Source organism: Phymastichus coffea, unplaced genomic scaffold (genome assembly GCF_024137745.1).
Source record: "Phymastichus coffea isolate CEN01 unplaced genomic scaffold, Cenicafe_Pcof_1.1 PCOF00039, whole genome shotgun sequence".
In the NCBI taxonomy this organism is placed as follows: domain Eukaryota; kingdom Metazoa; phylum Arthropoda; class Insecta; order Hymenoptera; family Eulophidae; genus Phymastichus; species Phymastichus coffea.
In genome coordinates this window covers 1,516,857-1,530,134 of record NW_026706850.1, presented here as the reverse complement: position 1 = coordinate 1,530,134, position 13,278 = coordinate 1,516,857, and the positions used below count along the sequence as shown (strand labels likewise).

General features: G+C 38.7%; 1 protein-coding gene across 3 annotated transcripts in view; it reads left to right on the top strand.

Moving 5' to 3' along the window:
• LOC131663841 (discoidin domain-containing receptor 2) overlaps positions 1–13,278 on the top strand; it is a 105,206-nt gene that overhangs the window by 61,674 nt on the left and 30,254 nt on the right. For all 3 annotated transcript variants that reach the window (XM_058934541.1, XM_058934540.1, XM_058934539.1), the window contains exons 3-4: positions 6,219–6,422; positions 10,080–10,182. In XM_058934541.1, the coding sequence (XP_058790524.1) occupies positions 6,344–6,422; positions 10,080–10,182 (182 nt within the window). In that variant the 5' untranslated portion in view covers positions 6,219–6,343. The remainder of the gene's footprint in view (positions 1–6,218; positions 6,423–10,079; positions 10,183–13,278) is intronic.

Sequence of the window (13,278 nt, the reverse complement as noted above, 5' to 3'; positions counted from 1 at the left end):
CTTTTTTTCTCTCTCTCTCTCCTCTGCGTTTTTACTCTTTTCTTTTACTTAGGTTTCTTTCTCTTTTTTTTCGTCTCGCTGCTGCTGCTGCGCTGTGTTTAAGTACTTTTCGATGTCGGATTTTATAGTGCTGAGTTTACGGTAGACTGAGTGGGTTTGAGTGACCTCTGATTGCTTCTCGCGCTACTTTATTTTGCAGGTACTTTTTTGCTTGGGCTCGCAAAAAAATTTTCGAGAGATTTTATGTAATGTTAGTTCGTTTATTTATTGTTCAATAACAAATAACGATTAAAATGTATCGAGAATTCATGTTTCTGTTAATAAATAAGTGCTGTCAATACGTAGAATGCTGAATTTGATTCGTTATTCTGTTCGATAATATTTACAAAGCATCTACTATCAAGTACGTAATCGATATTCTCGTCTGCAGCAGAGTTAGCTGGCTGTCAGAATAAAGTGAAGAAAAAAGAGCGGCATGAAGATTCCAATGCGACCCGAGGAGAGAGAGAAAGAGCCACTTACTCACCTAACGCGATGAGTAATGAACTTAATACGCCAGCGGAGGACGATAAACCGCAGTACATCGCCACCACTAAGCGGTATCAACGCCCGACCAGGCGATGATAAACGTGTGTACGTGTCATTCAACTTGTATATATATGTACGTGACTTTTATCGTTTTTTTTGACAGCGTTTGTTGATGGCTTACAAAGTCGCATCTGATGTGTGCGAGGGTAGAAAGATGATGTTGATGGAATGTAGTGTATATATATATATGTGTATATATACATATATATGTGTAGAGGATGAGTAAAGATGATAAAAATTTACTTTGCAATGGCGCGTATATGGCGATGTCGTGTTTGACGTCAATTTAGAAGAGAACCCAATTGCTGTTTTGCTAGATGCTCGAGTGACATGGCATACTACGATTCATACGACGAAAAGGCTACTGTACTTTTCTTTTTTGATAAAAACTGATTTTTGTTTCATTGCTATATTATTATTATTATATACTAATATTATTTACTGTTCACGATCGAAAACATAAAATGAAGTTGCATTACAATCTAAAACAAAATACTGTCGGTAAGATAAAATGGAAAATTGCACGTGTATCCGTACGAAAATGTAATTTTGTGACCAGCCAGTATTCTAATAAATGCTTTGAAAATGAGCATGGTTTGAGCTCTTTGAAAATCCAAATATTACACCCTCTTTATATATGTGCAGTCGAGTATAAGAGCACGAATTCTGAATTCTCAAAGAGAAACTTGTGTACGCGAGTCGTCTTCTCCATACTTCATGACTAGCTTTTCCCTACGAGGCTACAAACTTACGCGCCCGAATTTCACGTGTACTTTCCCTCGTTGCGCAGTTAAAGCATGATTTGCCTGTAAGATATATACCAGTAGTTGATTGAAGCTCTTGTAATATTCATTGGGCCACGCAGCAGCACAGAAGCTTCTTCTACTAACATAAAATTGAACTTCTGGGACTTGTAATCAACAAAATGAAATTTGAAAGTTTGCTTTTTACCTAATCATTCCGTTTGGCTATCCTAATCTAGTATTTATGAGCAAAGTTTATTTGAGAATGCTTGGATATTTTTACAGAATCGTCTTAGATTCTTGTGGAAAGTCGTAGCACATTCGTATAATAGTAATAGGCACTAGTGATTTTTCATTGTTCAGGAAGGTTCGTTACAGTCCACTTACGTAGCAGTAGCTAACGTATAAGGTTGGGTGACGCCAAGCAAGCACAAAACCACAATCAGCCGGCGAGACTGCAGGACTGCCAGGCTTCCCGTATTTCGCTAATTGTCGCGGCTCATTGGCGAGTATCCAGACGCTTTTCGGTGGAGAGAGGCAGGCAGCCCTCGTGAATGCGAGTCATTAACGTACTTAAAAGTCCTCTTGAATTCCCGAGGCAGCCGCTACTATATGTACACTATATATATCGCGCGGCTCGAAGACAGAGACGTGATGCGCAGCCCGAGTCGAGGCTAGAATCGCTAAGCGACGACGCGCGAGCAGAGAGGCGCCGTAATTGCAGCTGCTGCTACTGCTGCTGAGAGGGAATGCATTCCCTTCGCGAAATCGCAAATGGCCGCTGCAATTACCACTGGCGAGTGATTGCGTCTGCTTCCGCGTGCGCGCGCTTGTTTGCGTCCACTTCCGTGGGTTTTCCACTCTTCCGAATGAGATGCTTCGCCGGCGTGGAACATTGCCCTGTCAACTGATTATTATACAATATTTCATAATGCGCTTCAGCATTGTAATTTTATCCTGTAACTATTTCATTGCCCATTGGCTAGTAAACATGATTTGATTTTCGTAATCTCATGCTTATAACTTTGTACTCACTTTAACTCCATTCAGCTTTCCGCACGTCTCTATTTAAGCAGTTCAAGTGTATAAGGTTTAATGGGGTAATCAAAGTAAGTAGCTGACAAAGCATCGATGCCGGAGAAGAACAAAGGAGTTGCTATAGAGCAAAACTCAGTGAAGTTTCATTGAGCTCTTAATTCTTCACTTCCAGCCTTCAAAGGTAGTCCAAGTACGCATACGTGCGCCCAAAAGTCGTTATCAACTAATTGAAGGGCATCTCCGGCTGAAATTACAATGGCCTCTTCTTTCGTCTTTCGCTGCTTTCAATTGTACGCACCATTCCATAATTTTCTACTGATTTTCTGGAAAAATATGAATAGACCTTTACTCAAGTTTATATCTCTTAATTATGGCTTTTAAAAAGATAATAAGATATTTATTTTGATTGTAAAGAGTACGTTATTACTCTTGTGAAAATCTATTCCATAAAAAATTGCCTTAACGCATCTCTTTTCACGCTTCGATGCAAGGTCTTTACTTAAGCTCAGCACGTACATAAATACCAATAGAAAAAGTACATTTTTCTGGCCGCCATTGCTATTGCTGCAGGTGTGCGTGCTCCTCGTTTTCTAGATGCACCTACGGGAATACAGAGAGAGAGAGAGAGAGCGCGCACATCTTGTATTCTTGAAACGTGCTGGTCGGTCGCGCGATTGTCAGTCACAGACAAACAGAAATAAGGTCAAGCACGCGCGTGCGGATGATTTGCCGATGAATTTCCGAAAGTCCCTGTGAAAAATTCTCTTTTACAGGATAATGGACCTTTCGGTGCATTATAACCAAAATAAATGTTTATATTTTTGTTTATGGCTCATAATTCTCTTGCTGCAGATGTATTGTATGGAAATTGAACAAGAAATGGTGGCAGAACCGGCAACGGTTTTGAAACTGGAAAAACTTAAATGTATAATGAAATGATAGTGAAAATATATCGAGTTTTATTAATAAAATGGCTTCATTGATAATTTATTTAAAATATACGAGCCAATTATTTCAATGAATTTTAACTCATTTCATTGCAAAAAAAAATTCATACTTATCCTCTTGTCACTTCATTATATGATTCCAAGAGGAATCAAAACCATTAAACGCATATTAAATTTCACTCGAAAATTCACTCCACCCTTGTTACGTTAAAGTACAAGCGCGGTCTCTTAAAACGCAGGAGAAATCACCAAGATAAAGGATAGATTTGCCAAGTCGCGTAATATCATTTTTGACGGGTCGCGAAAATCGAGTTCATAAAATTAGAGCGTCGTGACGTTATTAAACTTTTCCTCCGCGTGCAAAGCCCCGACTAAGTAACGTCCGCGCGCTCATGGCGCCTTTGAGAGCGTCATAAATGCAATTGCGCCTCGTTGCGCGAACGGGCGTGTTCCACTTTTTTCTCTCTTTCTCTCTCTCTCTTTTCCTTTCTATACACGAGAGGGAGAAATCCTCAGTTCTCGCGTAACTACCTCTCTGCGCGCAAGCGTTTCTTCATCGGGAAATGGCTAAGGCCTTATTTCTGATTGGGGCGCTTTTTTATTTTTAAATTGAGCAACGCAGCAAGAGAACAAACAATTACGACGTCTGTCGCTTAACGCGACTAAGCTTAATCCTTGGGATTTATGAAGAAAAATATAAAAGACGCGCGGACAAGACAAACTGTAGCTTCTTGGCGAAAGGAGGGAAGGCGATAGGAGATGAGCAGTAAGAGAAAGACGTGCAGCTGCAAAACTTTCCAGTCGCTTCCTCGGCTCTATCTCGTTAAGCGAGGATTTGGCGGTTCCTCGAACGGGATAATGAGGAATACCTCAGACTATCTGTTACGGCGAGTGCCTATGAAACGCTTTTGCTCTAGGCAATTATGACTGGATTTATTACCATCCGACTGAAAAAGTACCGGGAAGCAGGTGTCTTGTAAGGAGCTAGACAAAGTAGGCTTAAGATAAATAAAATCTTGATGGATTACTCAATCCTCAAAGTACACTCGATTTTTCAAATTATACAACTCTGTAGATATACGTAATTGCATGATTTTGAAATAAAATACTATTGCGTAACAAATACTTTACATACTAATGAGTCAAAAATTAATCAATAACGAAACTATCAATTCGATAGTACGACGATAGAACTGTTATTTATACAAGTGTGCCTAGACGATTGCATTGTAGTATCTATGCAGAGTAATTGATCACTATTCAAACAATCATACATAGACATTTGGATTATGTATAAATTGCAGAATAATTTATCATTCTTATAAGCTTTGTATTTCACTGCAGATTTTTTACAGGATTTTTAAAAACACCGACAATAATTGATATTCATCACGTCGCAGTCACATTTAACGTATGAAAAAGTCTCGTCTTTGGAAACATGATCTGATTTATTTTCAATTCTTTTTTATCTTCCACGGATAACGTGCTACTTCAATATACATAACCCTACTCAACGTCGGCCATATCAAAAGAATCCGCCAAAAAATATCGCCGGTATACTATGATTTGCGCAGGGACTATACAGTGCAAGTGGTATATGCGTATATCGCGTCAGCCATAGAGAGTCAGACGAACAAGCTCTTGTATCGCGCTTGCTTTAATATTCGCTGGTTCGCAGCGTAATGCACCACTCAGTCGCGTCATATGACTGCGAACACTAGCACGTTTAACCGTTCTAGGCTCAATGATTAAAGCGACTCACCACGTCAAAGGCTAGTTGACAATTGTGCAGAGTGGTGCAAAAACCGTTGGAAACGAAAAGAGGTACTTGTAGCTTTATACTAACAAAGAAATTTTCTGCGCTTTTACAGTTTGTTTCACTATCCAGGAGAACTACATAGTTTTTATCCAATATGCCACATTCCCATGTTAAAGAAACCGCAACAATGCCGAATGCGTTGCAATTCTTCAATAAATTTTCCTCTTTTCCCAGGCCGTTGGTGAGAAAAATAAAAGCGTTTATCTTATTGGGATGCAAGCCGCGTAAGTAAATGTCATTGGCGGTACACACGAGTGTAACGTTCGTCGCGGGGGGTGCGAATAGAACCGTCTTTCCCCGTGTGAATGATGCATCAGGCTGTGCGTTCGTAATGCTGATCACGTACGTGGCTTCGCGCAGTCTACCCGTGAGAAGCCTCGAATCTAGCGATTGATTTCTTTGTTTTTCAAATGGAAGACTACCAAAAAAAAGAATGCCAACTAATGGCTGTTGTGCTCTAACAATGCTGCGGCTAGAAAATCCATCGTTTCAGAACAACAATTTCGCTGTACCTAGTTATAGAATGGATTTTGTGGAAATGCGAAAACTTTCATAAGCTACGGAATCGTTATAATGGATTTTGAGTCACATATATGCGTTGTTATATGGAGTTCGGACTCGAATGATTTTAACGAATCTCTTTTAATTGTCAAGCTTTTCACTGAGTCGCTATAAGTTTTTGCTTCGTTAAAAAGTCAATTCCACACAAACCCCAGGAATGAATATATACTCGCTCGTAAAGTTACGTCAGTCTGAAACTTTATTGAGAGCTTTATCAATGCAAATGAGTTGAATGTAACATTATTTTTTTGTTCGTGTAGTATGAATAGAATGTAGACTATTCGAGTATTTCAGTCGATAATACTTTTTAAAAATGTTTTACGGATAATACAAGATTTTATTTCAGAGTAAAAAAGAACTTATGAATAGAAATATTAATCGATAGTCTCCTTGTTTCGCTAATCTAGAAGATAATTTTCTCTTGACTTACGGGAACAAATATACTTTCATATCGTTCATATATGTGCATATATGGAGAAAATAACATTCTCTAGATACAATTATTTACGGGTTTGATTGCAGATTCAGATAGAAGAAGGCGATAATGAAAGTGCTGGACTCGCGAGACTGGCAACGACGAGGTAGAAGTTACCGGCGGCGATCGATTCGAGGATGAGGTGCCGATCGACGAGGAGGGCCGCCGACTAATGCTCGTTAACATGCCGGCCCTCACACTCATCCTTGCTCTTCTCGCCGTCACGCCCACCACCTATGGACTTGATCTTGGTGAGTTGAAGCTATTATTCTTTTTTTTCTCTCCACTTCGGTACTTTGTTCCTTTTTTTTTCTTCGCTGAAAGCAAGGTATTATAATTATAAACGTAAAATGTTTCAAAGAAATTATTTATTCATAAAAAGTCTTAAGATAATATTAGATTATCATTACTTAAATTTAATAAATGAGAATATACATTACTAGAACGAGGAATAAATATTTTAGAGGTATTATAATAGAACATGATTAAAAAATTTTTTCCAATAATAATAATACCAACACGGAGTATAAAATGAAATGAAATTATAAATATTTAATATGAAAAACTACGAAAAAAATGTTCATTAAACACAAGAATAGAAATCCGTTTTAAAATGCAAATAATATTCGCACGTCTATGAAAACTGAATTTGCCAGTTTGACCGGCAACACACTCGAAGTACTTAGCATATTTGCTTCTACATTATATTTCCGCCGCGCGCGCGAGCTCGTCACTTGATTTTACCGTCCCCGTCATAAAGCACTTGAACATGTCGACAGACTTACTTCGAATTTATTACGAAATTCTCGGCAGTGTTGTATGATACTGAGAATTTTACTAGCACCATAAACAGCGAGTTTTCATTGCCCCTATATAAATTACAGTTAGTAAAATTTTTAACGTACTTTCAAAACTTGTGCGTCCGCTGAGTATTCTGAAAAATGAAAATTTTGATGATTTTTCTTTTTTAAGCCAAACTTTTTCCGTTATTGAATTCAAAACATTGTTATACAAGTACAAAAAACCCAACGAAAATTGTTAGAAAACAAGGAAAACGACGAATAAAATAAATAGGTTAGATAAGACAGATATTTATTCAAGATATCGAGGTTACGTTGACATATTTGTCTGGAGAAACATCTACTATCAGGCTCGCAGCTCCTCGTAAGAACAGTCTGTAAACATGGAGACGGAGCGTCGATCTACCGAAGCCTATAACCTATAGCCGTGGAATACGTCGGAAAGCAGCTGTATATAACAGCTTTCTCCGTTCCCGACAACGAAACGTATTGCGCTTGTCTTCAAAGTTCGCACGCAAACTTAGACGGTACATTTTCCACTTAGAGGAACATCCAATATCGTCACGATTTCTCTCTTCGTATGCGTCAATATATCCGACCTTTATTTTTCTATATTTTCACTTAAATTCCAATTCAGCCGTTTGCTTGAGCTTTTAGATCTTAGATTTCCAATGTATTTACACTTTTCAAGTACACATTTTTATTTCGATATGATCGCGGAATTTATTTATTTGTCATTTGTAATACTTCAATTCCAACACTGTAAGAAATTTTGTTTTAAAATTTTTAAATTAAATTGCAAAATAAATCATTTATTGACCTATGCTGTATCAAAAAATTAATAATATTGCTCAAATTAAAACAATTATCACCGTAGTTGAGTGATTGATTATTTAAAAAAGAAATTAAAGCGTAATGTGATGAAATCAAAAAACCTTTTTCTTCTTTTGAGTGATGGTTTCACTTTATTTTCAAATTAGTAAAAAGTTATTCAAAATAAAAATAAATTCCTCCAATTAAACAATTCTTTAATTTTTACTACTCAAAAAAGAATTAAATAAAAGAAGTTACAAGGATAAAGTCACATCTACATAAAAGTGAAACTGTTTAAGGAATAACGAATACCTTCATATTGTATTTATTAATATAATAAAACTGTAAGTTGATAAAACACGAAATTAAAGGAATTCGTCTTTTGACCACGATGGAACACGTAAGCGATAATTTTTCTTAAATTCCTCAAATAATTTTGCCCGTTTATCCTCTACTCATCAGCATTCCTTGGCTTGGCAATATCATAAGAGACGCGAGCGCGACGACGACATACAAAGCTCGTGAGAATCAGACGCGATGCGCCATGCCACCAGTAGAGAGGACATTGTGTTTCTGTTATGGCGTAAATGAAATGTCAAGCGCACCCTTGAATTAACAATACTATCTAATGGTCTTTCAAAACCAGAAGCACGTTGCGCGTGTCAGAGCGAACCTTTCGTTATGGTCCTTCATTTTGCTTACTCCTTGGATCTCTCGCCGCCATCTCTTTTTACCTCTCTCACCATGAGATTTTCGCTCTTTGTATCAGATATGCCATCCTCTGTGAATATCTTTGCTTTACTATATTGGTAGAAATTTCGCTCCAACAACTATTATTTCAGCAAGGATTGCTCATTGAAAATTATCTTGAAAATGATCGTGAATTATTTACATCATAGAATGATTCACTAGTTTCATTTGGAAATGACTTCATATGTTATTATGTTTCGAAATATTTTATTTTATTGACTGATTGATTGATCAAAACATTGACCGTTGATGCTACGATCTTCCTTTACTACTGCTTTATTATTATACAATTGAAACATTTTACTGCTATAAAATATTTCATCTCGTGTTTTCGAAACTCTAGACAATCATCTAAACTCTAGAGATACGAATTCGGTAATCCATAGCCATCAAATTCAACTGCACGTAGTTAAATTCGAAAAGCTAGCTAAAACTTTTGATAATGTTTGATAAGCCTAGCAACTTCAACTCTCTCAAAATACATCAAATAGGCGCAGTGCACGAAACTACTAGCATTAGATTGAGAGTAAAATGGGGGGGGGGGGGGAGAAAAGAGAGTGGATTGTCGCTGGCGCAGTAAAACAGAGCAAACACGAGTAGTGGGTTAGCGTAACGATGCTCGGGGTGATTTAACTTGAAACGAACGCAGGCCGGCCCACATAATTCACCTTTGCCCTGGGAGTTTGTCCCAGTAATGCGCAGACTAAGGCGGACACTGAGTTTACGCAAAAGGCACATACACTCACACACACACACACATACACACCGAGAGCTAACTCCGTTTAGCGACCGCTAGCCTGGCTATTTTTATACTCACGCGTCCGGCTAATCCGACATCCGGTAAATTGTGCAGTTTTGAAACTTTGCCACAGTGCCGCCATAAACGAGCTGGAGCTTAAATGCTGTACGGCTTAGTTGCCTACTGGTGTAACGCAATGAATTGCCATTTGCACCAGCTTGCTGACGTTTTTATATACGCGATCGTTTGCGTAATTTTTTTACTTAATTACCTGTATCGAGATTTTTATTCAAATTATTTTCAACGTTGTAGTTAGTATGTATTAAATATTTAAACGTCGGTTGTGAAAAAATATTATTTAGATATATAGTTGATCTAGAAACTTGCGGACGACTCACTTTTAATTAGTTTAAACTGCACTATTTTAACGAAAAACTACGTATCATCGAATTCTTTATTAGTTAGGAGTTCTGACGTTCGTTTATTTGATTATGAATTCTAGTTATTCACACATTTATAAGCATATCTAAGTATAGCGAGCTTTTCAAAGAACTTTTCAAATGACAATTCGAGATGACAGTATAATTATATTATTATTTGCATTATTTGATTAAAATCCATATCTGCAGACGGCTTCTAAATTGAAAAAGACGATATAATTATAAATAATCTCACGTGCTTTAATACAATCGATCGACAGAGTTATAACTATTCTACAGTGTTGCCTTCCTTCGAGAACTCGCCGCAAGGAAATTCCCTGTCGAAAGTCAAAGTGTTTTTATCGAGAAATCGCACAATTGTTTCAGGACAATGCACGACGGCGTTGGGCATGGAGAGCGGCGAAATACCAGACGAAGACATCACAGCGAGCTCGATGTACGATCCAACCCTCGGGCCAAAACACGCCAGGTACGTTTGTATATACATACGCAAAATTTCAACAACAATCATATCAGCGGCACGTCGAGTCTCGAGTGAATTGAAATACATGCGCGCCGAAAGGCTGATGGACGTGGTGCGGCGATACACGGGTTTAATGCTTCGCTGAATACGTATCGGCCGAGCTGAATATTGCTGTCTAGATAAGTTTCATGTCGCTCTTCGCATATGCCGTTTAGGACCTCTACTGCTTTTCAACGACGTTTATTTGCCGGCGAGTCTTTGAATTCTGCTCTTCTTTTGCTCGCTCGCTATCATCGTTTTTCTTTAAATACTTTTATTTAACCGGGTTTAAGAAAACTTTTTTTTCGTTTTCAATTGATTCGAGTGCACGAAAGATTTAAAGAGAAGAGCATACGTACAATCTTTGAGAGACGATTTTTCGGAAACTTGACCTGATTTATGCCTATAAGTTTTTTGAATAACATCGGAATAGAATAGATGAGAGCGGAGAAAAAAAACAGCAAATTGCATCGCCTTGAGACGTCTAATGGAGAAGGAGAAACACGTTAGAGCTACATCTACAAATTGCCTCCGATTTCCACGGGGCACCTCTGCATAATACCTGTATTAGAGCCGCGAGCTTGGGGGTCTTACGCGGCAATAAATCTGTATTAGGTCGACTGGGCTCTGGTGAATTCGTATTCAGCGAAATTTCCGTATTTTTTTCCTTTCTTTACCTTCCTCAAATCCCACTCTCTCTCTCTCTCTCTCTCTCTCTCTCTCTCTCTCTCTCTCTCTCTCTCTCTCTCTCTCTTGACTTTAGCAGCGCGATAACGTCGAGCGCTTGAAAACAACGTTAAAAATTACGCGGCTAACGGAAGCGAGAATGATGCATGAGCGAGTCTTGAGAGAGAAACGAGAAGTAATTGTGTTTACGTCTTGCAGCGGGCTAGCTATATAATCTAGACTACGCGGGCACGTTCTCGGAGTGAAGAAAAAAAGAACGAGATGAGATGAAACAAACGTTATTTGAAACGTGCACGGAGCATTCGTAATTTGCAGCATTTCGTCAGATGCAATTACACGGTATAATTATGCGCTGCGTCGAGAGAGAGATAATGCGGTTTAGCCTGGGTTTGCAAAAGTTATAAGAGTGAAAGAAAAAAAAATTAGCACGTCCTATTGGTCGTGCTAAATCGTCTAATAAATCGAGATCCGCTTGTACTCATTACTCTATAAGTACTAACGGGAGTAATCAGATCAAAGGAACAGAAACAGAGCTGCATGTCTTGAAGGAAGAGAATAACAGCCGCGCGCTCTGGTTAGCGATCGATAACGTTCGGTACAGTTAGCATTTGAGAGGATAGCATTTGATAATAGCATTTGCTATATATACATACATTCACGTCTACCATGGAAACATGAGAAACTTTTTGAGCAAGTCCCGAGTGGCCATTCGCATCGCTTTAGCCGAAAATGGGATTGAAAGCAACAAGCGCATTGAAAATTCGACAAAGCGCGCGCAAGGGGGGCTAGGAAAAGAGAAAAGGCTTGACGGGTCAGCAGAGTCTAAAGGGAAGTCGTAGAGGGTTCAAAGGGAAACGCTTTACACCAAAGAAGGGTGAGAGGGATGTATCTCGATGAAATAGATACAAGTTTCTGATAAGTGTAGGCAAAGATTAACGTGAAAAATCAAAGTACATACATCAAATACATTGGAGATTATCTTGAATATAATTATCTCTGCTGGAAATGTTGCTATTCGCAATCGTATTTATAAATACTTATCAATCATTCAATAAAAGCAACTTGAGCTCAAAGTTTCAATTAAAAATTGCAGTACAGCGATGGGTGTTCAACTTCAATTTCAGCTTTAATTTGAGCGTCGAGTACAACGAAGAATGTAACGCGTGCGGACAAAGCAGAAATAAAATGAAACTTGCGCGTCCGCGTCTGCGTGCTCATGTGTGTGAGTGTGTATGAGGAAGAGAGTGTGTATGAGCATTAGAAATGAAGAGTTCTGTGGGAGAGCTACTGGTGCGAAGAGAGAGTTTGAGACAAAAGCCGGAAAGCGCAAACGAGAGAGAAAAAACGTCGTGGCCAAAGAGGATGGAAGAATTGTGCTCGCAGAAGTATTGCGCGCATGATACGTTTACTCGGTGACTTTCAGACTTGAGCTCGAGAAAACTAGAGAGAGAAAATCGGGGGGAAGGTGAGAGGGAGATTGAATGCGCCTGAAGGCTTTTTTCCTCTCTCCCTCCCCCCTTCCTCTTGTTATGGCTCAAAAACGGCGTACGCGATTTCAGTCGTTCGCTCTCCCTTTTCGCACGCCCTTTATTCCCTCGGCGCTTTTGCCTTGCACACTTGCTCTTTTGTGCCATTTCATACACCCTTTCGTATATTAGCTTTTTTTCCTCTCAATCTCGCTTTCGACAGCTTCGTCGTGAGAGTTCCACCGTTGCGGCTCTTTCGTTGTATTTACGATTCGCACTGCGAAAAGAAATTAGCCAGTAGAACATTTATTCGAAGTTGTAGCAATCGAAAGATTCCTTGCTTTGAGTTTATTGATGAAAAGAAGCAAAGTCTGAGCTTACTTGTTTTATTATCTCTCTACATCGCCTGCCTTTCAATTTTCCAGTCGTGGTTGCTCATTTACACGGCATTTACCTTTTATACACGTCTTTCACCAACGATGGCGCGTGTTACACCTGAGTGATTTATAACTGAGGGAGGTTCGCGTATCACGCAAATAGCTCGCGACACGGTCACCTACCTCAAAGATTTATCATCGTTCGCGCTTCCCCGAAATACTCTCACGCGCTGCCGCTAGTAATACTGTTTCATTGAGTTTTTTTTCCGAGTGATGTCACCCGTTGACTTTGTGATAATTCACATTGAATTTTTTATAAGCTTTTCAAATTCAATTTTTTCAAATTGCAATAGCTTTTCAGCCGAATGAGAAGAATAAATCTTAACTTGCACTACTACTATTACTTACAACAATCTTTTGCGAAAAAAATATTGAAAACGAATAATACATCAAGCGTTAAAGCTTTGAAATAATACTCCACTTCTATTAATTTATGAATTGCCGAGCTACCATCAAAAGCAAAGCAAACAGTA